Source organism: Magallana gigas, chromosome 1, assembly GCF_963853765.1.
Source record: "Magallana gigas chromosome 1, xbMagGiga1.1, whole genome shotgun sequence".
Lineage (NCBI taxonomy): Eukaryota > Metazoa > Mollusca > Bivalvia > Ostreida > Ostreidae > Magallana > Magallana gigas.
Window position 1 is genome coordinate 25,096,706 of NC_088853.1, and position 24,698 is coordinate 25,121,403.

At 33.3% G+C, this 24,698-nt stretch overlaps 1 protein-coding gene across 3 annotated transcripts; it reads right to left on the reverse strand.

Annotated features, from left to right (window-relative positions):
* Positions 1–1,132: 1,132 nt before the first annotated feature.
* Positions 1,133–24,462, reverse strand: LOC136276610 (uncharacterized). Of its 3 annotated transcripts, none has more exons than XM_066089040.1 (5): positions 24,229–24,462; positions 13,354–13,560; positions 10,644–10,862; positions 4,272–4,374; positions 1,133–3,384 (listed from the first exon to the last, which is right to left on the reverse strand). In XM_066089040.1, exons 1-5 carry the CDS (start codon positions 24,284–24,286, stop codon positions 3,195–3,197), a joined length of 777 nt encoding a protein of 258 aa, XP_065945112.1. In that variant the 5' UTR covers positions 24,287–24,462; the 3' UTR covers positions 1,133–3,194. The 3 variants fall into 3 exon arrangements, with proteins under 3 accessions (XP_065945112.1, XP_065945114.1, XP_065945109.1); XM_066089037.1 differs by having other exon boundaries at positions 1,139–3,384; positions 10,644–10,913; XM_066089042.1 differs by lacking the exon at positions 13,354–13,560 and having other exon boundaries at positions 10,644–10,913.
* Positions 24,463–24,698: the final 236 nt, after the last annotated feature.

The window sequence follows — 24,698 nt, forward strand, 5'->3', positions numbered from 1 at the left end:
GGTCACTGGCAGAAAAAGTGCAAAATTCGTGTCCGGTCCATATCTTTCTTATGGAGAAACATTAGAAGTACTTACTTCACACAAAGAATGCTTATGACCTAAGGGTGTGTCATTACCTTGAACCAAGGTCATTTGGGCAAGGTCAAGGTCACCAACAGAAAAAGTGCAAAATTCGTGTCCGGTCCATATCTTTCTTATGGAGAAACATTGGAAGTTTTAACTTCACACAAAGATTGCTAATGACGTAAGGGTGTGTCATGACCTTAACCCAAGGTCATTCGGGCAAGGTCAAGGTCACTGACAGAAAAAATTGCTAAATTCGTGTCCGGTCCATATCTTTCTTATGGAGAAACATTGGAAGTTCTTACTTCACACAAAGATTGCTTATGACCTAAGGGTGTGTCATGACCTTGACCCAAGGTCATTTGGACAAGGTCAAGGTCAATGGCAGAAAAAAAAGCAAAATTCTTGTCCGGTCCATATCTTTCTTCTGGAGAAACATTGGAAGTTCTCAGTTCACACAAAGATTGCTTATAAGATAAGGGTTTGTCATGACCTTGACCCAAGGTCATTTGGGCAAGGCCAAGGTCACTTGCAGAAAAGTATAGAACTCGTGTCCAGTCCATATCTTTCTAATGGACAAATTTTGGAAGTTCTTAATTCACATCTAGAATGCTTATAACCTGAGAGTATGTCATGACCTTGACCAAAGGTCAATTGAGGAAGTTCAAGGTCATTGTTAAAAAAAAATCGGGCTCAGTATACCAATAATTCAAAATTGGAATTTCGTTTGATTCGAGTCATGTTTGTTAACATAAGGATGCAAATGTTCTCATGCATTAACAGTTAACTTGAACTAAAATGGAATTTAAGAATAGAAATTGGTTTGTGTACTCATATAAGCATTAACAGTTTTAAAAAATAGAGCAGTTGTTATTTATAGAAAATGGACGATGAAAAAGATTCATTCAATATTTTCTATAATAGAAAAAATACATGAGTTATGATTTTTCTTAGCGGGGGGTATCAATTGTGAGCTTGCTCACAGTACCTCTAGTTTCAATTTTTTTAATCACAAAACAATAAGAGAGTGTAAAAATTTTGACTTTTTTATTAGACTGCTTCATAACTCTGGGACCAGGTCTTCTTATGATAGGTTATAATTAAATAACATCCCAAAAAACAATCCCACAAAAACAAATTAAAATGTGTATATTAATATTTGGGATACATTTTTTATACCGGTAGTTTATGTTTATATTTATATGCGTTTTTCGCATGTTGAGATCCCCGGGGGAAAGGGTAACCTAACAACTCATTTTTTCCTTTACAACTATAATTTAATTTTAAGAAAAGGTACAAACTTTAATTTTTTTCCAAGAGGAGATAAACTGCTAATAGAGAAGTAGGGAGTTGAGCTCTTGATTTATTTCAGATGTACTTACTGTTTTACATTTTCAAGAACTTAAAAAACCCTTCCCCGTCATTTCAAGATTCCATGAAGTCTAACCTTAACATCTGAAGGGTAGTTTTTAGATGGCCAGTGAAATGTACACGTATAAAAATGTGATGTCTATTGCAACAGACTCCGATGATAACGATGAAAAATTGCACGAGGCATTCCTACTGAATTCCAAAATATTTCAACATAGAAAGAATAATCTTAGCGTGACCAGGCTACGCTCAGGTCAAACCGGGCCCGTAGGACATCTGTCATTTTCAACATACCCCATTATAAGTTATAAATCTTTGTAAGAAATCAGTTCTCGTTTTTTGAGCAAAATATAATAAATTGTGAATGAGATTATCTTCCCCTTCATCTTCCCCTTTCCCAATCTGTGAATGAGATAAACTTCCCCTTCATCTATTTTAGTTGCATTTCTATCACAAGTTTGTATATTTTGATTAAAATTCGTCCAAATGTGCTGCTTAATTATATCGGGACAGAATATAGCAGTTTATAGACTAGATACAAGTCTCCATCAAACTTCAATATGTGATATAGTGAATAACACTAACAAGATGGGGCAATTTTTGTGCAATTAAAATCATTCAATATCATAACATATATAACCAACACTCACAGCATTTCTCAATACTTAGCCTGAACTTCAACTTGTATAGCTTTGTCAACATTCTGACTAGTTTACCTTCTCTACAGAAGAGCGCAACAGGGGAGACAATTCTAACAGTAATAATGAAATGCAAATGTAATGAATAAGAATTCTTTGAGAAACAATGATAACAACTAGTTTATTTTTAATGAGGGCTAAGAGAAAGAACCCTTCACAAGGATACGGATGTAAAATCACTTATGCATCAATATCGTCTGTGATCACTTTCTTAAATATATGGTTCTTAAGATTTACGCTCGTGCATACACCAGCATATGTTTTTGATTACGTGTTTTCTCAACCCCTTCCCGTTTGATAAAACAAAATAATGTACATATACATAGACTCGGCGTCTTTATTACTACATACTGCTGAGTAAAAATCATAAAAATATACAAAAAGGATTACATGTCAACATATGGAAAGCAATTATTTTGAGCTCAGAACATGACACTAAAACATTAAAAACAAAGCATAACACGCACTTATATAAAAAAAAAAAAATCTTTCAGCTAAAAACTAGGCTATAGTTTTTATTATGTTACCAACACGTATTCACAGTCGGCAATAATGAATAGAAACAGCGATATTATATGTTAATATAGAAAAACATACAGAACATGCAAGTAATTGGAGACCATACTATAATAACAGTCTTAATTATGACCTAAAAAAAGAAAAAAAAACAAACCAAAAGATTTTCGCCGATATTAAATATTCTTTTTTGGAAGCATATCTGAATGTTTCTTTTTTCGAAAACATTTTTAAGTAATTGCGCTTGTTCATATCAAAAATGTGATAAGTAAATTGTACAAAAATCGTCTGCAATGCTCTGTTTTCCCTCAAATCAATACATATTTCTAAAATTCCGAATACTAAGATTTCACTTTTTTGCAGCAAAAGAAACTACTAAAGTTTTTGTTTTGCTCACTGCGATCACGATCAAACGCGTTTATACATGTTGTTCTTCTCTTCATCTCATTTAATTGACCAGATAGCTTCCATGATTTCAACCAATTTGCTTTAATCTTATAACAAACCCACTGACTACTTGTTTGATTACTAATAATTGTTAATTAACTAGGTTTTTCGCCCTTGGAGTTGATCGTAATGAGAAGATCCACTGGGTTGACCCATTTCTTGGTATTCGGCGTTGTCCTCCACTGCTTCATATATTTCTTGGTTTAAAATGAAATCCTGAGGAGGAGAATTACAACTCATCGCCTCTTGTTTTACGTCTTGTCCTTTGCATTTGTTCTGTATTGAAATCCTGTATCAATCAAATCAAATACTTTATACAGAGTTATTTTGGCCCCGTGTAATTTTCGCTCTTTTACACTTGCAAACAGTTTCGCCACGTCTTGAGTTTGCTCAGACACAGGTGTGATTAAAGATAGCCAATTGGATGTATTGGAATTCGCACAGTCTTAAATTAGCCCGTTAACAACGAAGGCAAAAGGAGCGAATATTTACCTATAAACAGTATATTTACTCTAATATAAGAGGCATATCTTAATACGTCTGTACTACAGTATCGTACACCCAGGGCATTTGTAGTGTGTTTTTGTTTTAAATTATCTTAGTTTCATTAAAATCATGAATGCAGGAAAATAATAAAAGAGTACTATCGGGACTTAAAAAACAAATTAATTGATGACCATTTTACGTGGCATTGATTTTTTGGCATCTGTATTAAATGGTCAGACTGTCTTGTAGTGTACAACGTAAAGTAACCATATAAAGGAGTCACTGTGTACTACGCAATTTATGTACAGCTTACACAATATCTCGAGATTCTTTTTGTCAGGGGCATGACAAAAAAGTATTTTAAAAATTGATTGTAACCAACCAAACGTCACCAATGTCCCTCCCGAAACATGTCAACTAATATCAATATATCAGCTGGGTAGTTAATCTAATTATATGCCTTATAATTTTACCATTTAGAATTATATACTATTGATTCCATTTTGGACCTTTCGCGAAACAACCATAATCTCATTTAAACAGTATTTCTAGTAAAACTTCATAGGTTTAATTGCAATAAAAATATATAACACGGGTGATATTCAGTATTAATAATTGAAAGTTAGGTGAAATATACATGCGTTAACCCTTTTAGTGGAAATTTTATAGGAAATGTAATACTAAACATACCATATTATCATGTAGCCGTTGACGATGAGACTGATACTAAGAGCTGCAATTACCCCATACAAAATGGACAGGATTTTCAAGTTTGAATCCTTCAATTTCTCACCTGTTAAGACAAGATAAGATATGTGTAGCACTATTACATTATATATATATATGAATTACAAGTGTCCTCCCAATAACCAGACTTACAGCTGATAAATTGTCCAGTTTTGCTGTCACAGTTTTTACAATTTGCAGGACATTGAATATCACAAGCAGGTCCCCCGTATCCGTCTTTACACCCATTGGTACAATTACCAGAGTCATCGCAGATATTACCTCGGCAAGTTGTCTTACACCCTAAATTTGATACAATATAATGCATTTTAGAGTAAAAAATACATGCCTCATACCGGCACCGTCCAATTTTCAAACAATTGTCGTTTTTTGGTTAAATAAGTGTGGAGGAAATTCGGTTAAAAAGTTTTTAAAAGGATTACTCCAATAAGTAATGAAAATCGAGTCGTTTAAAATAATTTTCAATAATTTAATTGTTGGTCTAATCGGGTAAATAGACGCATCGGTGTATCACTTATATCACTACTGAATTCAAAATCCACTGATATTCCCAAAAATTGACTGACATTGTCTGACATCTACTGTATAACCACTGTACCCTACTGTAAATCCACTGTACACCCACTGTACAGAGCTACTGTACGACACTGTACAGAGCCACTGTACTCCACTGGACAGCACAGTACCTACCCACTGACCAGCACTGTACACCACTGTACGGGGCACTGACCAGCACTGTACCCCACTGTACAGGGTACTGACAAATACTGTACACCACTGTAACCCACTGTACCTAGTATGTTTTAATAAGTTATTATGTTTAAACAATGAATTGAATATTTACTTTATTTGAGACCAAAATCTGGATTTGTTTTGATTATTTCCTATTGCATACAAGAGAAAAATGGGCTTCTATTTCTTTAAGTTCATATATAATTACATGCGCGGTCAGAATTCTTTCCAGGGAAAGGGCAGGGATACTTGTTTTCTGGGGGAGCTTAGACATATTTTAGATAGTTGTACTATGTAAGTTTAAAAGAATTGAATTATCCTCTGACCCCCCCCCCTCCCCCCCGAATCCTCCGATCCACGCATGTATTTATCTAAAAACTCGGAATCCAATTATCATACAAAATATAGCAACTTATTCAATAAAAAGGGGGAAATATTTTTATATATTTCAAAATCAATGTTTTAGTAACTAAACATCTAGTTGATTCTTTTTTACAATGAATTTCATTTAATCAATATTGTCAAATAAATATAAGTATATATGTTACATTAAAATTTTAAAATTCACAGAATTTAAAGCTATGAATTACAATTTATAGATAGTTTTAAATTATCTGAATTTTAAAACTTTAATGTAACATATATGTGGAGGACGGACAACTTTTATACGATAAAAAAAATTCCACCATATTGCTCAACATACTGACTTTTTTTTTCAAAAGAGAGAAGATAACTGGTCTGGACTTTAAAATGTCTTTGAAGTTTTACTTCATAGGAAGATTAGCGAGTCAGTATCTGTGTATAGTATACATACTTTCAGTAGATCAAAAGGTGTGAATGTCCCAATATTCAACCTTGTAAATTGTCAGTCTGACACCTTGTTCAAGATATTATGCAATTCCCATATAAGGGTATTTGTGGTCTTTAGATTATTAAATCCATTTGAAATAAATTTTTTTAAAAGCATAACATGTATGAATAAACGAAATACTCTCTATATTAATCATTTTAAATGCGTTTTTTATTATTTAAATCAAGTCGGATATTAAACATGTTAAACATTTATAAATCCTAATCCCCCCCCCCCCCCACCAGTCGCTTATATCAAAATAAGTATTGTGTTAAATTAAAGATGAAATATGGTGATAACGAACAGTGTTCAAATAATATTTCACCCTATTACGGTACTTTTAATTATATACTTTTGAATTTCAACACTGTTCATTATCAACATATGTAATACATCTACATGTATCTTCTCTTGCACAGCTAAGAATGTGATGATATACATGTAGTAACAGTTTTAATAAGAAAAAATATACCCCCTCCTTCCCCCTCTCTCTCTCTCTCTCTCAGGTTGTAACTATTCTCCAAAGTCAGGAAGGCATACATAAGCCCCCCCCCCCCCGCAATATTTTTGCTGCATCACAATTTAATTTTAGCATATCTTCAATTATAAGCGACACCTTAATTAATAGGCAAGCATGTTTATTTTCTCTTTCCGTAATAAGTGAAATGTGTAAGGGTCGGATAAATGAGAAAAATAGTTTTATTATTCAGTAATTGAAAATACGCAATTTATTTTTGAATCATGTTGAATGTATATAACCTAATAAATTTCACGACGATGAATGAGCATGCAGCCCAAAACATGCATACAATTTTTTTTTTTAAACAAACTTATGAGCTATTAAAGCTGTATTTACTTATTATACACTCAATTGGAACTTGTTGCACGAAAACGTCACTCCATGGAAAACGAACTCCATTAGTTGTCATCGTATAATGGCTGCTTTTACATTCAAGTGAATATTTTTCTGATCGTATGGTTTCTTATACAATTATATTTGTTAAAATTAACGTCTTAAACGATGTCAAGTGCTAAACACAATGAACTGAGTTAAATCTTTAAAGCAGAATTAGTTTACTGAATTTTTTTTAATTGTGCATTACACACGTGCTCGGACGACATTTCCGTATAAAATCGCTTCGTATGGTCATGAAAACAAAAAGATATTCAAACTATGACGAATTCTGACTTGTGTAATATTTGCTTCCTGTGTATAGTGATTAGCAGCGTTCACGATCGCAGGTAGATCGCTTTCACACCTCTAGAAATTAAGCCCCGCCCTCACCTGAGATTTACCACCCGGTAAAAAAGTTCGGCCTTTAAAACGTTTTTTCTTCTGGTTTTTTTCTTCATTTACTGAAACCAGTATATTGTATCATAGCAAGCATTTCAAATCTTCTATAAAATCTCTCTCTCTCTCTCTCTCTATCTCTCTCTCTCTCTCTCCATGCTAACGTACGAATATTTTAGTATTTAAATAAAGTACTACCGGTAACATGTAGTAATGTTGACAGCGGCTAAATCTACATATTGGCATTAAACAAATTAAAGTTTGTATTTATCTTTAGTTTCGGGATAATGTCCACGGATTCAAATGATTTGAAGTTCGTTATTCAATGATTGTCTTAAAAATCTTAATGATTGAAAGTCAACGCTAAAAAGTAATATTTTATATCGACAGTGTACTGTCTCCTTCTTTGTGTATGTCTACAGAAAAAAAATCTTTTGTCTCTCTGGGAACAACGAAAAACCCGTAACTAACAGAAAGGCTCAGACTATACACACGGCCGGGTGACTGTGTCAAGGTGTGAAAACTGACCACCTGTGTATATGTGTTGGGGCCTAGGAATAAATAGATGTAAACGTCGGGGAAATACACTGTTAAAACAAAAAATCGGAATTTTCACTTTTGATTAAAAAAATCATTATGGTTGCCGGGTGCATTGGGATCATAATCATTTAAAATTTGTCTTAAAAGATTATTATAATTTACTTACATGTAGGACTAGTTTCATGTAATGTTTGCACAAAAGTGGGATTTATTATATCTATTTAATAGTGATTACACATCGAGGTCAAAATTTAAAAAAAAATGCATTAATTTTTATAACCGAATGCTTAACATGAATCGCTTCGACATAACACAGTACTGCAAGGGGTATCAAGTTGATTCGGGAAGAAAAAGGGGGGGGGGGTGATATTATCCATATAATTACATTTCATTTTTCGACTTAAAGTTTGGAGATATTTTTCTAAAACCACGGAGTTGGTTGGCAAAAATAAACGTAAGACATTAAGAACAATAATCGATATGTAAAAGAAGCAGATTAATAGACAATCAATTTCTTATTATTCTAATCGATTTCTGATAGATGGATCTCTCTCTCTCACTCTCTCTCTCTCTCTCTCGTGTGAATTTTCTAGTGCTAAAACTTGAGGCCCCGAGTCAAAAAGGTATAAGCACGTTAAAATCCCGTTGCGGCATTGCAACCGCCACTTCCAACATAGATTTTATTGTGAACTTTTCTACGCTTGCAAATGACACCAATACAATATTGTCAGAAAGTGATATACCTGTAATCTGCCTCTCTCTCTCTCTCTCTCTCTCTCTCTCTCTCTCTCTCTCTCTCTATATATATATATATATATACAAAAAAGTGTGTAGCGTAGGGCATTTTATATATCTTATTTCTTAAACATTTAAAAGTAAATCATATATTAAGAAAACTGCACATCTACGCATACTACAAGATGTTACAACCTTCCTTGATTTAAATCCTTCCTTTTATTTCTTGCTGAAATTACATGTAATGATATAGTTAATTACCGCTTAATTTGTCACTGATTGTGTTTAAAATTTATAATGTATTCTGCAGTAGGTGGTATTTTGTAAAATTAAAACCCTACATTTGCAATGTATATTTAAATATTTTAATCAAAAGAAATCAATTAACAAATGAGCTAGAAACTCGCACGCTATCTTCGAAATGTACCTGTGTAGTCAAGCGGGCAGTCATGATATTTGGACATGTGTACAAAAAAACAAGGAGGGATATTTTCGAATGACTGGCAGAATGAACATAATGACATGTACTTAATAAAGAAAACGTATTAAATAAATTTAACGACCTGTTGCATTCTCCTGTCAAGTTATCTGTATACATAATAATAATGCTTTATACAGCATAATAAAAATAAATATCGAAAAAAAATATACTGAAGATTTAAGAATCTGATTTTTTTTTCTCAAATTAATAGTACAGTGCCGTACAGTGGGGTACAGTGATGGTCAGTGCCCGGTACAGTGGCGTACAGTGGGGTACATTGCTGGTCAGTGCCCTGTACAGTGGGGTACAGTGGAAGTCAGTAGGACTGTACAGTGGTGTACAGTGGAATACAGTGCTGTTCAGTAGAAATGTACAGTGGGGTACGGTGTTAGTCAGTGAAATGTACAGTGAGGTACCGTCAATGTACAGTGGATGTCAGACAATGTCAGTCAATATTTGGGAATATCAGTGGATTTTGAATTCAGTAGTGTATATTATATCATGAATACTACTCTTTAAAAAAGAAATAGAAAAAAAGAGGGGTACTGGTAGGATCTGCACGAAAAAAATTATGTCTCCTCTTCTCAATTATCATGTTAATGAAATAAATATTCAGTTTCAGACATCTGTGCCCTGGACCACCATCCATACGGTGAAAAAGTACCCTGGATAAATACTTATTGATCGTGTAATAGGGTATGGGTTCAAGGCAGAAAAGGGAAACATAATATTATTGGATAATCCTGTGCGCATATGTATAGTAATACCTTGTTTTAAAATTTAAATTGGAAAGAAGATCTCACTTGATAAATAAAAATATATCGAGAATAGGTGTGGGAGAAAATGAAGTTCAAGAAAATGTTTGTACAAGCCACGGGCCTCCTTGTAATTAACCTTACGATATTATTGCTCAGACGACGGTTAGCCGTGTGTAAACATATAATTAATATCATTCATACTAAGGTCAGTATGGACAAATCTTGTAATTTAATCACTTAGCTATAGAAATAAATTTACATACTGGAAAAAAAAAATGCTATAGAAAATTAAACAGAAAAACTAAACCTTGCGTGGAAACATTCTGAGATCGCGTAGGTTCAAGTTTATAAAACAATAATCACCGATGGTATGATGTGGACACATTAAGGACTTGTGTGTATGTTAGTTTTAATAAATTAAAATGCGCGATATTAGATCATTAAAATACACTAGAAAATCCGTCAATGATATTATGAGTAGTAGGATTAGGTTTTGATACTTGGGATCATTTTAAAGTTGAAGCGTTGTAATTTTCTGATAATTTATTGATGAATGCGTACCACAGGATAAATTTGTGCCACTCAGTCAACTGAATTTTAACTGAAAGGTCTAAAGAGGTAACTGAAATGCAGAGTTATGCCATTCAGTCAACTTTTAGTCACATTTCAGTTGACTGCATAAATGGCAGAGATTCATCCTGTGTTATATTTAAAAATAAAACAACCGCGGTATATCCTTGCATGATTTCGGCAGAAACTCTCTGGTCATTGATTCGTCAAATTTAAACTTGAATTTGGTTGCCCATAGCTTCTATTTCACATAGTTCAAGGATCGCACCTGTAATATGATCATCTTCAGGTGCGTCGTACACTAAAAAATCAGATATACTTGTATGATTGATAGTAAAGAAATTCATGAATAATATACCATAAATCTCTATTTCGCAGACTTCAAGAACAGGACCAAATTCACCATATTTATCGTCCTCAGGTGCGTCAAATGTGGTCTCCACAATGACGTATCTAGCTGTGTGTTTACACGGTATGTCTATGATGTTTGGGGGGAGACCGTGAACCGTTGTATAGTCTGTGTAACATCGAGTTCTCTGTGTCGTTGTTGTTTCTGATGCTGATGAGTTCGAGACATCTAGGTAAAATTGTCTGAACCGATATTGCTTCCAAGATGATGATCCATAACCTATTCAAACAAGAAGCCAATATGCCTTAACGGTCAACGGAGTACCATAGCCCATACACAAACTTGTCTCGGAGTCTCATATATGCACTTAATTGAGGTTCATTGTGGAGTAGAAAAAAATTATCTTCCTGTCTGAGATATTTCATAGAGAACTATTATAGCTATTTATTACATACTTAGCAATAAATGCAAGTGTTTGGCATATGTGATACAGCTGAAATCAGCCCTTGGCCAATATCCATCCCTCGGGCTGAAATTGGAGTCTCGGGCTGTTTCAGGCAATGAAAAAGGGTATGTATTATTCTTAAAGGTCCTAAGAGAGTGAGTGTATGACCTTATATTAAAAAACGTGCTGAACTTCTTTAGAAAGTATTTCTCCCACATTTGCATTTTAATACAATGGTTTTTATGTGTATATGTTTTCATACATAAACTAAAACAAGGTGGATAGTATACTAGTTATAACTTTACTATCAACAAGTCTACTTGTTTATTAAATAAAAAAAAAAAAACTTTTTGTTTCAAATGATAAAATTGTTTGCATAACTCTTTTGACCATACAACTTCTTAATTACATTATATTCAATAATTAATTACTAAATATAACCAAGCAAAGGGAGATAACTCAATTTTGAAGAAGAAGCAAGGCAAGATTACCCCATTAAGTGTTAAAACCCTCTTCCCTGAACTCATTCCAGATGCTTTTACAATATCTTATTTGTAACTTTGATAGATAGCTTCATTATTTTTCTTTTCAAAACATGTAAATTAACTCACGTTGCTTTGAAATTCATGAGCAGAATAAAATAATAAGACAAATACATACACCTTCTTTCCCAGCTATAACCCTTGCCTTACATGCAGGTGAATGCAAAAATATTCCTACAAGTGACAGGTTAATATTTTTTTCTAAGTATGCAGTTAGTTCCAGGCGTCATGAATTTCACAATTTAGGTAGAGGAGTCCGTAGACATTAAACATGTATCCATGCCTCCAATTTTATTCAAATACTTATGGGAGTAGAGAAGAAGATTTTCTAAGATTTAATACATTTTCACTTCATGGCCAAAGTGGCTTCATCCTAGAGCCTGAACCCTTGACCCAGGAGCCATGAATTCCACAATTTTGGTAAAGGGCTTCATAACCATGCATTCATTTTTTCCTCACATGAGTGGGAGTAGAAAAGATTTTTGAAAATTTTGATTTTTTGGCATACTTGGCCCCGCCTGTGGTAGAGCCATGAATTTCACAATTTATATTTCTTTTACCATAGATATGCTTCACACCAAAATTGATAGCAATTGACCTTGTAGTTTTCAAGAAGTTAACAATGTTAAATTTGTTAACGTACGACGCACACCGCACAACGAAGGACAAAAACCAATTGCAATAGGTCACCTGAGAGACTCAGGTGACCTTAAAATGTAAAGAACATTTGAATTACACAGCTAGAGTCAATATCTTCAATGTTCCCAAAAGTGCAATATTTAGAAGAAAACTGTATTTTTAAACAAACAAACCTGGTTTCCCTTTACGATAGATGGTTACTAGCAGGGCAGCTTGACATGCTTCGGTGTTTTAGTTGCCTGGGACAATGAATGAACACATTGCATCTACTACAAATTCACCTATTTTGAAAGAATTCATACTGACCTATCTGCTTATACTTTGTTTAATCGTTTACACACTATGTTTCCAAATAAGATTCTTAAAGCTGATTAAACCAGTTTTTGTATCAAATTTTGTGTACGCTTTTATTCGATGGTTATGCTCAATATGTGTATTATGATAGACATTGCAAAATATGTCTGTAGGAAGGTATGATTGTATTACGAATTTGATATTGCTATATACAAAGGTCAAAATATTTAAGCAAATTGAAAATAAACTTGTGTACATTTTGTTCACATATATTTCTGTAGTTTGTTTTTACAATTGATACATAATTTGTGGGTTAAATAAACCTAATTATTCATGGAACGTACCCGAAGGGTTCTCTTTTCTGACCATGCATACGGTGCAATTGGCTTGTTTAGAGATTTTTTGAGTTCCTATAGCGTATTTTTTGTTTTATTTACTTTGAATATTTCTAATATTCTAAGGAGACCAGTGGAAATAGGCGAATGTATATAACGTTTTAAGATAAATGGCTTGTAAGGAAAATCTTTTGATAGAGCAATAGCAAACAAAAAAAAGGACCATGGAGCTTTAAGTCAAACCTAAGCACATGGTTTTAAAACAAATTGACTACCTATATTACCATAATCTACCATAATATATATATATATATATATATATATATATATATATATATATATATATATATATATATATATATATATATATATATATATATATATATATATATATTCATACATCTGAAATAGAATGTTGGGTGGATATGTTTTAAACAATCAATGTAATTAAATTTAAATCATACCTTCATTTCTACTACGGATTTTTACGTTGTTTATGCTATAGAAATGTCCAAAGTCCACCTGTAGCCATGCCTCTGTTTCATTTGTATTAGTTTGGGCACAATAAATGTAGTCAGTTTGTAAATTGCCATCATTAGCAAGTGATGCATTGTTTATCTTGTAGGTCGAACTTTGGGAGAGAACTGTTGTGGGCCGTCTACATAGATTTTCTTAAAAAAAAATACAATGCAGACTATGTTAATAGAATCCAGTAGGCCTTAGCGATCACCTGAGTAGCATATAACCCATACACAAACTTGTTGAGGAGTGTCATATATTCATTTATTTGGGTTTCATTCTGGAGTAGAAAAATTATAAATTTGTAATGACGACCATCTCCCTGTCTGAATTATGGTGAAAGATTTGGTCTACAAAATCATGGATTCGGTTTTCCTTTCAGGTGTGTGAAAGTAAAGAAGATATTTTTAAACATTATACACATTAACACCTATACATCCATTTTGGCCCTGCCCTAGAGTCCAAACCCATACTCCAGAGGACATGAAATTTAAAATTTTAGTACAGGACATCCTGGGAAGCATAATTATGAAGTCAGTTTTTCATACAGATGTGTGAGAATAGGGAAAAAGATTTTGATATAGTATATACATTAACAATTAACACTATATTGACATATTGCCCCCCCCCCCCCAAATATCCCCAACCCCTGACCAAGGGGTCATGAATTTCACAGTTTAGGTAGAGGTAAAGACGAAGATTTTTTAAAGATTTATTACATTTTACATTTCATGAATTTCACAATTTTGGTAGCAGGCTTCATGGACATCATAATCATGCATTTAGTTTTTAACAAATATATATGGGAGTAGAGAAGAAGATTTTTTAAAGATTGAATACATTTTTAGTATATGGCCATATTGGCTCCACTCTATAGCCAGAACCACTGACCCAGGGGAATGAATTATTCCGCAATTTTGGTAGAGGGCTTCATGGACATCATAATCATACATTTAGTTTTTAACAAATGTATATGGGAGTAGAGAAGAAGATTTTCTAAGATTAAATACATTTTTACTATATGGCCATATTAGCCCCACCCTAGAGGCAGAACCTCTGACCCAGGGGCCATGAAATTCACAAGTTTGGTAGACGGCTATATGGACATTATAACCATGAAACCAGTTTTTTCCTCACATGTGTTGAATGAAGATTTTTGGAAGATTTTTGAAACTTTGGCTTTTTTTTTTGCATATTTTGCCCCACTTTTGGTGCCCCAGGGGTAGTAGAGAATTTCACAATTTAGATTCCTTTTACCATAGACATGCCTCACACCAAAAATGGTTACAATTCGCTATGTAGTTTTTAAGAAGAAGTTCAAAATGTAAAATTGATAACCCACGACGCACGGCGACAGAACGGATAGCAATAGCAAGGCCTAATGGAAAAAAGCTATGACTTATACAATACAATATAGGCTATGTTACATCGCACTTTGAAAAATTACGCACCTTGAAATGCACATTCTTTTTCAAAGTGCGTTAAACTTGGCACTTTGAAAAAAAAGTGCGTTGATATCGTCGATATTAATGCACTTTGAAAAAAAATGTTCATAGTTTAGTGAAAATAGTTGATAGTTTTATAAACAATTAATGATTGTTTTAACCTTGCTTAGCTTAATGTGATATATTTAAAGAAGAACTCATTGCATTATCAGCTAACTTGACAAACAGTTTCTAGATGAGATTTTTATTTCTTTTCTCATACATGTAAGACAATATCGACAATTTACACAAAAAAAACTCCGGAGGTTAAATTATCCAAGTAGTAGTTATTGTATATTTATGATGGTGTATCCTGAATTATTTGGACGAAAGGCGGTGACGAGTGCGAAGCACGAGTCTCCGCCCTTCGTCCAAAGAATTCAGGATCCTGAATTATTTGGACGAAAGGCGGTGACGAGTGCGAAGCACGAGTCTCCGCCCTTCGTCCAAAGAATTCAGGATACACCATGATAAGAAATCAATAACTTTCTTGTATCATGGGCCAGTTAAAAAATCAGTGAGTGTCTTGTGACAAGTGTTTGATGCCTGATTTTCAATTTAACCAAAAGTAAGTGTCTTAATAAGCGTTTCTGATGCGTGATATTTATTTTGACCAATAAAAAAATGATTTCGTCAAGTGACCGCGTGCATATTCTCATTTTCCCGCCAGTATATTCTTCGACGCATTGTTTGACCGGCTGAGAAGATGTCTGGTTGCAGCTTTCCCACAGTGATCACGGGTGATTTACGAGATTTGGGCCTGCATTTGTTGTCAAATGACGAGGACTTAATTTTATCTCAGGCCTTCGAAGAAATAGAAATGAACTATTGTTTTGGAGAAATTAAACTTGAAGATTATTTCATGGATTTTGATGCAGACAAGGAGAATCTTATGAATTTTGACATGAGCTTCGACGCAGAGAATTGCAGGGTTTCTGGCATGGACGTAGACGTGGTGACAAAAAGTGAACATTTTCAAATCCCCGAGGAGCCACGATTTGGTTGTGAAGTTGACGAAGAGGAAATTCAAGCTCTGATAGAGAGTCAAGAAAATCGCAACACGAACAAAAATACCCGTTGGTCATATAACATATTTGAAAGTTGGCGGCGTGAACGAAACGCGCAGTGTCAAGGGCTGGAACTCTTAATACCAGAAATCGAAACCATGGTGCAGCTTAACTTTTATTTAGGACGCTTTATTATGAGAGTACGCAGAAAAGACGGTAAAGAATATTCTGCAAAAACTCTTTATTACATTAGCTGTGGTAGTTTAAGATATTTACGTGATGGTGAAATATATGACAAAAACTTTCTCGATGCGGCGGATCCAAGATTTGCAGGGTTTCGAAAAATTATGTACAGTGAAGGATGCATTAAGCAGAGGAGTTGGAGGGAAAACAAAAGAAGCTGACCCCATACTTACGGAAGATGAAGCAGTAAATTGGGAAATGGAATATTTGGGATGAACAACGCAGAAACCATTCAAAACACTGTGGGTTTTTTTTACTGTTGCAAGTTGTTTTGGTTGAGGGGGCAAGACAAACATCATTCTTTGGAATGTAATCAGTTTCTTCTTGGTGAGGATAACCGGGGTAAATTCATTGAGTTCACGGTCAGGTCAACAAAGACATTCAATGGAGGACTCGCTCACAAGGAACTACATAACAAAGAGATACGACACTACTGTCAGACTGGTAAGTCGATCAACACCCCCCCCCTTTCCCCGTTTTCTTCCGTTTTTAAGAAAATTCCGTGCTTAATTAAGCTCTGATTCTTATTTAAAAGAATGTTAAGTACAGCTATAATTAATTGAAGTTTTTTGTTTTCTTTATAAGGGGACAACTTGCAGGTTCGCCCCCTCGTTACGGCTCGCTACTAGTCGGTGTTAATTAACTAAAATCTATGATGAAGGTAATCTTTGAAAAAGCCCGTCTTAAAGGAAACTTTACCAACCATTCCGGAAAAAGAACATGCACAACGGCCATTTATCAGAAAGGAGTTAGTTGATGAACAGGAGATCATGGGTCGAACGGGACATCGGTCAGAACTGGGAGTGCGGGCCTACAAATGTGGAAATGCAGATATTGCATGCACGGTCTCGAAAGCATTAGATCATTCAGAACCTAAATGTCCAAAGAAAGAACCGGAGGAAGTTTGTGGATATATCTAATAAAATGAACGTACGCGTCCCTGAGAAAATGGAAACTGGTGCACGTGGTAGCTGTACTTCCTCATACAACAACTGCACGTCCATTTCATATCAGTAGTTGAACTTTTTGACATTGCAATTATCAGTTTATGAGAAATGTAATGTTATGTTTTATTTTAAGTGACAAAAGATTGTCTTTATTAAAAAAACGATTGCGCAAGTCAGAAATTAAATGTTGAAATTACCTTGATGTTCAATAATTTATTAACACGCACAGTTTTTGTTGGCCCCGCCCGTCGGTGTATTTCCAGTTATTGTACACTTTACTTACAAAGAAAAACACCGCAGCCATGATACAATATGACATAAACTTCATCGCTTAGCAACTGCATTTTCTTTTCTTCCTTTTTTGAGCATGCAGCAAATTTACCTTTTATCTAGTATACAGGGCTATGCCCGAACGAATATGATATGATATGATATTATATATATATATATATATATATATATATATATATATATATATATATATATATATATATACATATATATATATGTGTGTGTGTGTGTGTGTGTGTGTGTGTGTGTGTGTGTGTATGACAAATTGAGATCAATGTATAATATATTTCAACTGACTTATTGCAAATATGATGATGAGAAAAAAGGATATCTTAGTTCTGTTTATCAAAAACAATATGATCTTTTAGAAGATAAGTGCGAGAAAATTGACCTACATGCTATTGCTTGTTTTTAAGTTTATAATAATTTAATGTTCGTTATTGTTAATATTATCTCTTTGAAGTGATTTATTTAATTTGAATATAAAAAGAGGGTTACTGAGATTCTTTAACATACCAATGGAAAAAATTATTGTTCGACCAGCTCGTATTTCAATAGTATAGCATGTACTTACACAGACCTTATTTCTTTTTCAAATCTTAATTGTTTACCCAAAGTTGCTGAATATTATATACTAGTATTTTGGAAGAAAAAATGAGGGGAAGGGGACCTTCTTCTTTTAATCAATTAAATGATGCACTGGTATTTGACCTGTATTGTTGGTAAACCCTCACTCTATCCCCGTTCTTAATACGTTAAATTAGATTCACGAGTGTTAACAAATCATCATACTATCCACAAATTAGATATTCAGTTCCAGAATTTGTGGTATAAAAATGTTTTTTCATTGTGCGTTAAGAGTCTCAATAATAAAAATGTTGATGTACATTCATAACGCACTTTGAAGATTTTTTTTTTCAAAGTGGGTTAACTTGGTTTGTAATTTAACGTATTCTAAAAAAAATCAAAGTGCGTTGATTTTGTCCAAAATAAACTCACTTTAAAAAAAAAATTTCAAAGTGCGTAATTTTTCAAAAGTATAAACACACATATGCATAACAACACTAATTCATTAGCTCTTCAACGCGTCAATTTATCATTATTAACGTGAGTTAATGAAACTTTAGATACACTAGGGAACTTGCAAAAATTTATTAAATCCAGTTCTATCAGTGTTATGGTATCTTTTCACTCACCCAATCAGAGCTTTACTGTATGGTGAATTCATTTTATAGACACTCTTAAGTCTTTATAGATTGTTTTATATTGTTAACACATATTCACAAGTGATTTTATTTATTTTAGAAAAAAAAACATGAAAAGTTTTATCATAATCAGTAGGAATAAACATGGTGTTAATAATTGTGTTCTTTTAAGAATTTTATAAAATTTTACTATGATGTTTGTCGAATCATGCCAACAAACGTTCGATTACAAAAACGCTACTCGTTATCACGGAAAAGTTGCACGGTCAGTGATGGGGAAAGAAACCTAAGATTAACTTAGTTAACGTAAAGTAAATGAAAGGGACATTGTGATTTAGAAACCAAAAAGTAAAGGGACACTACGCAGCACTGTTAAGGTTTACTTTGTGGTCGCACCGACCAGAAATGATCTTAAAACAAGAATTATACCAATAAATCTTATCTATTTTTCTTTTTTGATTCAAAATGTGGTTATTTTTAGAGCGTGTATTATTTCTATTTTAGTTCGATGTATTTGACACTGGGAAGCTTATCTAAGTCCGCTTTTTACAAGGGCATACACTTACGAGAAAACCATGCAAAAGGTGGTGGGAGCAAGGTTCTCTGATTAACTTCATATTTTGTGTGTAACAGTGTGCATCTATATGAATTAATTTGCCACAAATTTTTTTTTGATGTGGTCAGTCTAAACTTGGTTCTGCAGCACTGTTACTAAAAATATCATTTTGACCCTTTTAGAATAAGATTTTGTATAATTCACCAAATTATTGTTAAGAATTCTGAGTTTAGTTTAAATACGAATTCAAAAAGTCATTTAGAGTGAACACTAACAAGATACACTTGTGTAATTCATTTTGTGAGAATTCCCATATTTTCTTTCTGTTAAGTGCAGATAGGTCACGAATCTGGCATGTTTCCAACTTTTTGTAAAATTGTAAAAATATACATTTTTTAAATGCTTAAGAGTCAGAAAATGGCACTTTAAATTCACTAAATCTGTTTCTAGTTATAAAAGGACATTTATCTTTACAATATATCAAAAATCAATCTTTGGACTCTCAATAATATTGCAAATATATTGTCTTAAAGTTGGACATTTTTCTGCTTTTAAAACTCTCTAGAATCTGTAGTTTGGCGTGAGCTTTACATTGTCACATGTATATTATGGGTAAAAAAACCTGGCATATTCGCGAGCCAAACAATATTTTACTGAACAAAAGGGTTGCTTCAACACATTTCAGTTTTTTTTAAATCAATGCCATTAAAACACGAGAAATCATGGGAAATGGAAATTTAAATATACATGTAAGCTGAAGTGGACTTATTTGCCAGTGCTACACATTTAGACAAGCAAAGTGCCCATTTGATACACGAATGAATAATTACAGGGGCAAAACTACAAACCCCCCCCCCCAAAAAAAACAAACCACAAAACCAAACAATAAAAACCCCAAAACAAGACAAAAGGATCACCTCCATGAAAAAAAAAATGATTACAACATATCTTTGTTGAATTTAACAGACGATTTTTTAAAATGTGGAAGTGGTGTGGAACCAATTGCCAATGAATGTCCATCACATAAATTATCATTGAATAAGGTAGATTTGGTAATTATTTTTGTCCGACAATATAAAGGACTGAACTTTTATTGTTTGAGGGGTAGAGGGACCCGATATCAAGCCTAAAAATGTTAATAAAGATATGATACATCATAAATTACGCTCAAAATTTGTAAATATCAGCAGAATACCAGCGTAATATAATATAGAGACACATTTTTATTAGCAATTCATTTTTATACCCCCCGCAAACGAAGTTTGTGGGGGTATATAGGAATCACCTTGTCCGTCCGTCCGTCCGTCCGTCCGTCCGTCCGTCTGTCCGTCTGTCTGTTCGATTCGTGTCCGGTCCATATCTTTCTTATGGAGAAACATTAGAAGTTCTTACTTCACACAAAGATTGCTTATGACCTAAGGGTGTGTCATGACCTTGAACCAAGGTCATTCGGGCAAGGTCAAGGTCACTGGCAGAAAAAGTGCAAAATTCGTGTCCGGTCCATATCTTTCTTATGGAGAAACATTAGAAGTTCTAACTTCACACAAAGATTGCTTATGACCTAAGGGTGTGTCATGACCTTGAACCAAGGTCATTCGGGCAAGGTCAAGGTCACTGGCAGAAAAAGTGCAAAATTCGTGTCCGGTCCATATCTTTCTTATGGAGAAACATTAGAAGTACTTACTTCACACAAAGAATGCTTATGACCTAAGGGTGTGTCATTACCTTGAACCAAGGTCATTCGGGCAAGGTCAAGGTCACCAACAGAAAAAGTGCAAAATTCGTGTCCGGTCCATATCTTTCTTATGGAGAAACATTGGAAGTTTTAACTTCACACAAAGATTGCTAATGACGTAAGGGTGTGTCATGACCTTAACCCAAGGTCATTCGGGCAAGGTCAAGGTCACTGACAGAAAAAATTGCTAAATTCGTGTCCGGTCCATATCTTTCTTATGGAGAAACATTGGAAGTTCTTACTTCACACAAAGATTGCTTATGACCTAAGGGTGTGTCATGACCTTGACCCAAGGTCATTTGGACAAGGTCAAGGTCAATGGCAGAAAAAAAAGCAAAATTCTTGTCCGGTCCATATCTTTCTTCTGGAGAAACATTGGAAGTTCTCAGTTCACACAAAGATTGCTTATAAGATAAGGGTTTGTCATGACCTTGACCCAAGGTCATTTGGGCAAGGCCAAGGTCACTTGCAGAAAAGTATAGAACTCGTGTCCAGTCCATATCTTTCTAATGGACAAATTTTGGAAGTTCTTAATTCACATCTAGAATGCTTATAACCTGAGAGTATGTCATGACCTTGACCAAAGGTCAATTGAGGAAGTTCAAGGTCATTGTTAAAAAAAAATCGGGCTCAGTATACCAATAATTCAAAATTGGAATTTCGTTTGATTCGAGTCATGTTTGTTAACATAAGGATGCAAATGTTCTCATGCATTAACAGTTAACTTGAACTAAAATGGAATTTAAGAATAGAAATTGGTTTGTGTACTCATATAAGCATTAACAGTTTTAAAAAATAGAGCAGTTGTTATTTATAGAAAATGGACGATGAAAAAGATTCATTCAATATTTTCTATAATAGAAAAAATACATGAGTTATGATTTTTCTTAGCGGGGGGTATCAATTGTGAGCTTGCTCACAGTACCTCTAGTTTCAATTTTTTTAATCACAAAACAATAAGAGAGTGTAAAAATTTTGACTTTTTTATTAGACTGCTTCATAACTCTGGGACCAGGTCTTCTTATGATAGGTTATAATTAAATAACATCCCAAAAAACAATCCCACAAAAACAAATTAAAATGTGTATATTAATATTTGGGATACATTTTTTATACCGGTAGTTTATGTTTATATTTATATGCGTTTTTCGCATGTTGAGATCCCCGGGGGAAAGGGTAAGCTAACAACTCATTTTTTCCTTTACAAGTATAATTTAATTTTAAGAAAAGGTACAAACTTTAATTTTTTTCCAAGAGGAGATAAACTGCTAATAGAGAAGTAGGGAGTTGAGCTCTTGATTTATTTCAGATGTACTTACTGTTTTACATTTTCAAGAACTTAAAAAACCCTTCCCCGTCATTTCAAGATTCCATGAAGTCTAACCTTAACATCTGAAGGGTAGTTTTTAGATGGCCAGTGAAATGTACACGTATAAAAATGTGATGTCTATTGCAACAGACTCCGATGATAACGATGAAAAATTGCACGAGGCATTCCTACTGAATTCCAAAATATTTCAACATAGAAAGAACAATCTTAGCGTGACCAGGCTACGCTCAGGTCAAACCGGGCCCGTAGGACATCTGTCATTTTCAACATACCCCATTATAAGTTATAAATCTTTGTAAGAAATCAGTTCTCGTTTTTTGAGCAAAATATAATAAATTGTGAATGAGATTATCTTCCCCTTCATCTTCCCCTTTCCCAATCTGTGAATGAGATAAACTTCCCCTTCATCTATTTTAGTTGCATTTCTATCACAAGTTTGTATATTTTGATTAAAATTCGTCCAAATGTGCTGCTTAATTATATCGGGACAGAATATAGCAGTTTATAGACTAGATACAAGTCTCCATCAAACTTCAATATGTGATATAGTGAATAACACTAACAAGATGGGGCAATTTTTGTGCAATTAAAATCATTCAATATCATAACATATATAACCAACACTCACAGCATTTCTCAATACTTAGCCTGAACTTCAACTTGTATAGCTTTGTCAACATTCTGACTAGTTTACCTTCTCTACAGAAGAGCGCAACAGGGGAGACAATTCTAACAGTAATAATGAAATGCAAATGTAATGAATAAGAATTCTTTGAGAAACAATGATAACAACTAGTTTATTTTTAACTAAAAGCAAAATATGGGTTTTTTTTTTTCATGTTTAATTACAAATATTGACTTCAGTGGATTAAAATCGCTTGTAAAATAAAATTTCAAAAACCAACAAATTTTTATTTTAATTGAAAATGGGATGTTTTTGTGAATTTATTACTTTGAAGTCCTTGAGAGTCCAAAGATGGATTTTATATATTTGTAACAATACATCAAACAGTTTCTTATTAGCACAACATTTCAAAAAATAATGCGCCATTTTATGAGAATTTTTTTCTGAAAAATTGACAAAAATGTATAATTATCATTTCTTGGCATACTGCCAACATTTACACCCTTGGGACTTCATGGTGGAAATAGAAATATGAAAAAAAAATATGCAACGATTAAAGGTTTGAACTTCCTTTTTAAGAATATAGTCTTATTTTTTTTCAAACATTGTTTATACAATTTGTAATGAATAACTGAATTTGACAATTTTTCTCTTAACTTTTCTGGATATTAAAGTCTAATTAACCAGAATGCAATACTGGCCGTTACTATAAATAGAAACATCCAGTGCAAAAACAAACATTATATATCTGACTCTAGATGGATATCCTTTAAATCTATGATAAAATTCTGTTCATTCTTGAGACTTGCTGCCGCAGCTTTTTTCCATATTTGCATGGTTTTCTCGTAGACATGCTTTTAACAGATTATTACGACATGTTGGATATAAATCAAGGAAATGTTTATTTTATTAAAAAGTGCTGCTGCTTTGATTAAATTTATGTAATAAATTAAAAAATTGGTAAAATATTAAGCGAAAGTCATTTAAATTCTAACTGGAGCTCATTTCTCCGATATTTATTCTAATAAAAGATGAATTATGTGAAAAACAGCAGCTTTTTTCAAAATCTATTAGAAGAGTAGAAATTGATCATCATTTAAATAAGGGTATGCCCTTGTAATATTGAAATTTGTTTGACCTCCATTCGGGATAATTATCAACACATACCACGTGACTGGCAATTCAAAGGAGCACACTAAGTGTCATACAAAGTAGCATTCACTATACTGTTTCATTTAATATCACATTTAAATCATGATAATATAACTTTACATAAATATGTTGTAATAATAGATGCATCGTTTTATGAACGTTTAAACCCGATGATATTTACATAATCAGCCTTAACAGTGCTGCGTACATACATATGCAAAACATCATGAACAATAATCACTTACCATAGCAGAAAACATAACTGTGGAATCCAACGATTAAAGTCCACAGTAACACAATCATTCTGGGAGGAAAACTTATGTTAACGATAAGGAAGAGGAGATCTATATCAAAGTAAGCTAACTAAAAATGACAAAAAAACCCTCTATGTGTGTTATTTTACTTCCCGGGTTTTTTTTAACGAAAACAATAAATGTTATTTATTATTTTTTCAAGATCAATTCTCTGTAAATATCAAAATTAAGCATATGTATTTCATTTAAAAATAAAATCATATCCCTCGTTTATACGATATTTTAGTTGTTAGTTGTTTTTTTAAGCCAATTACGCATACGTATTTCATATAAAAATAAAATCATATCCCTCGTTTATACGATATTTTAGATAGAATATAAAACAAAAAAATATGAACACATATATTATAAACCACTGCTTGTTCAAATTATATTGTGGCTCTTCTGAAGAGTAATACGTA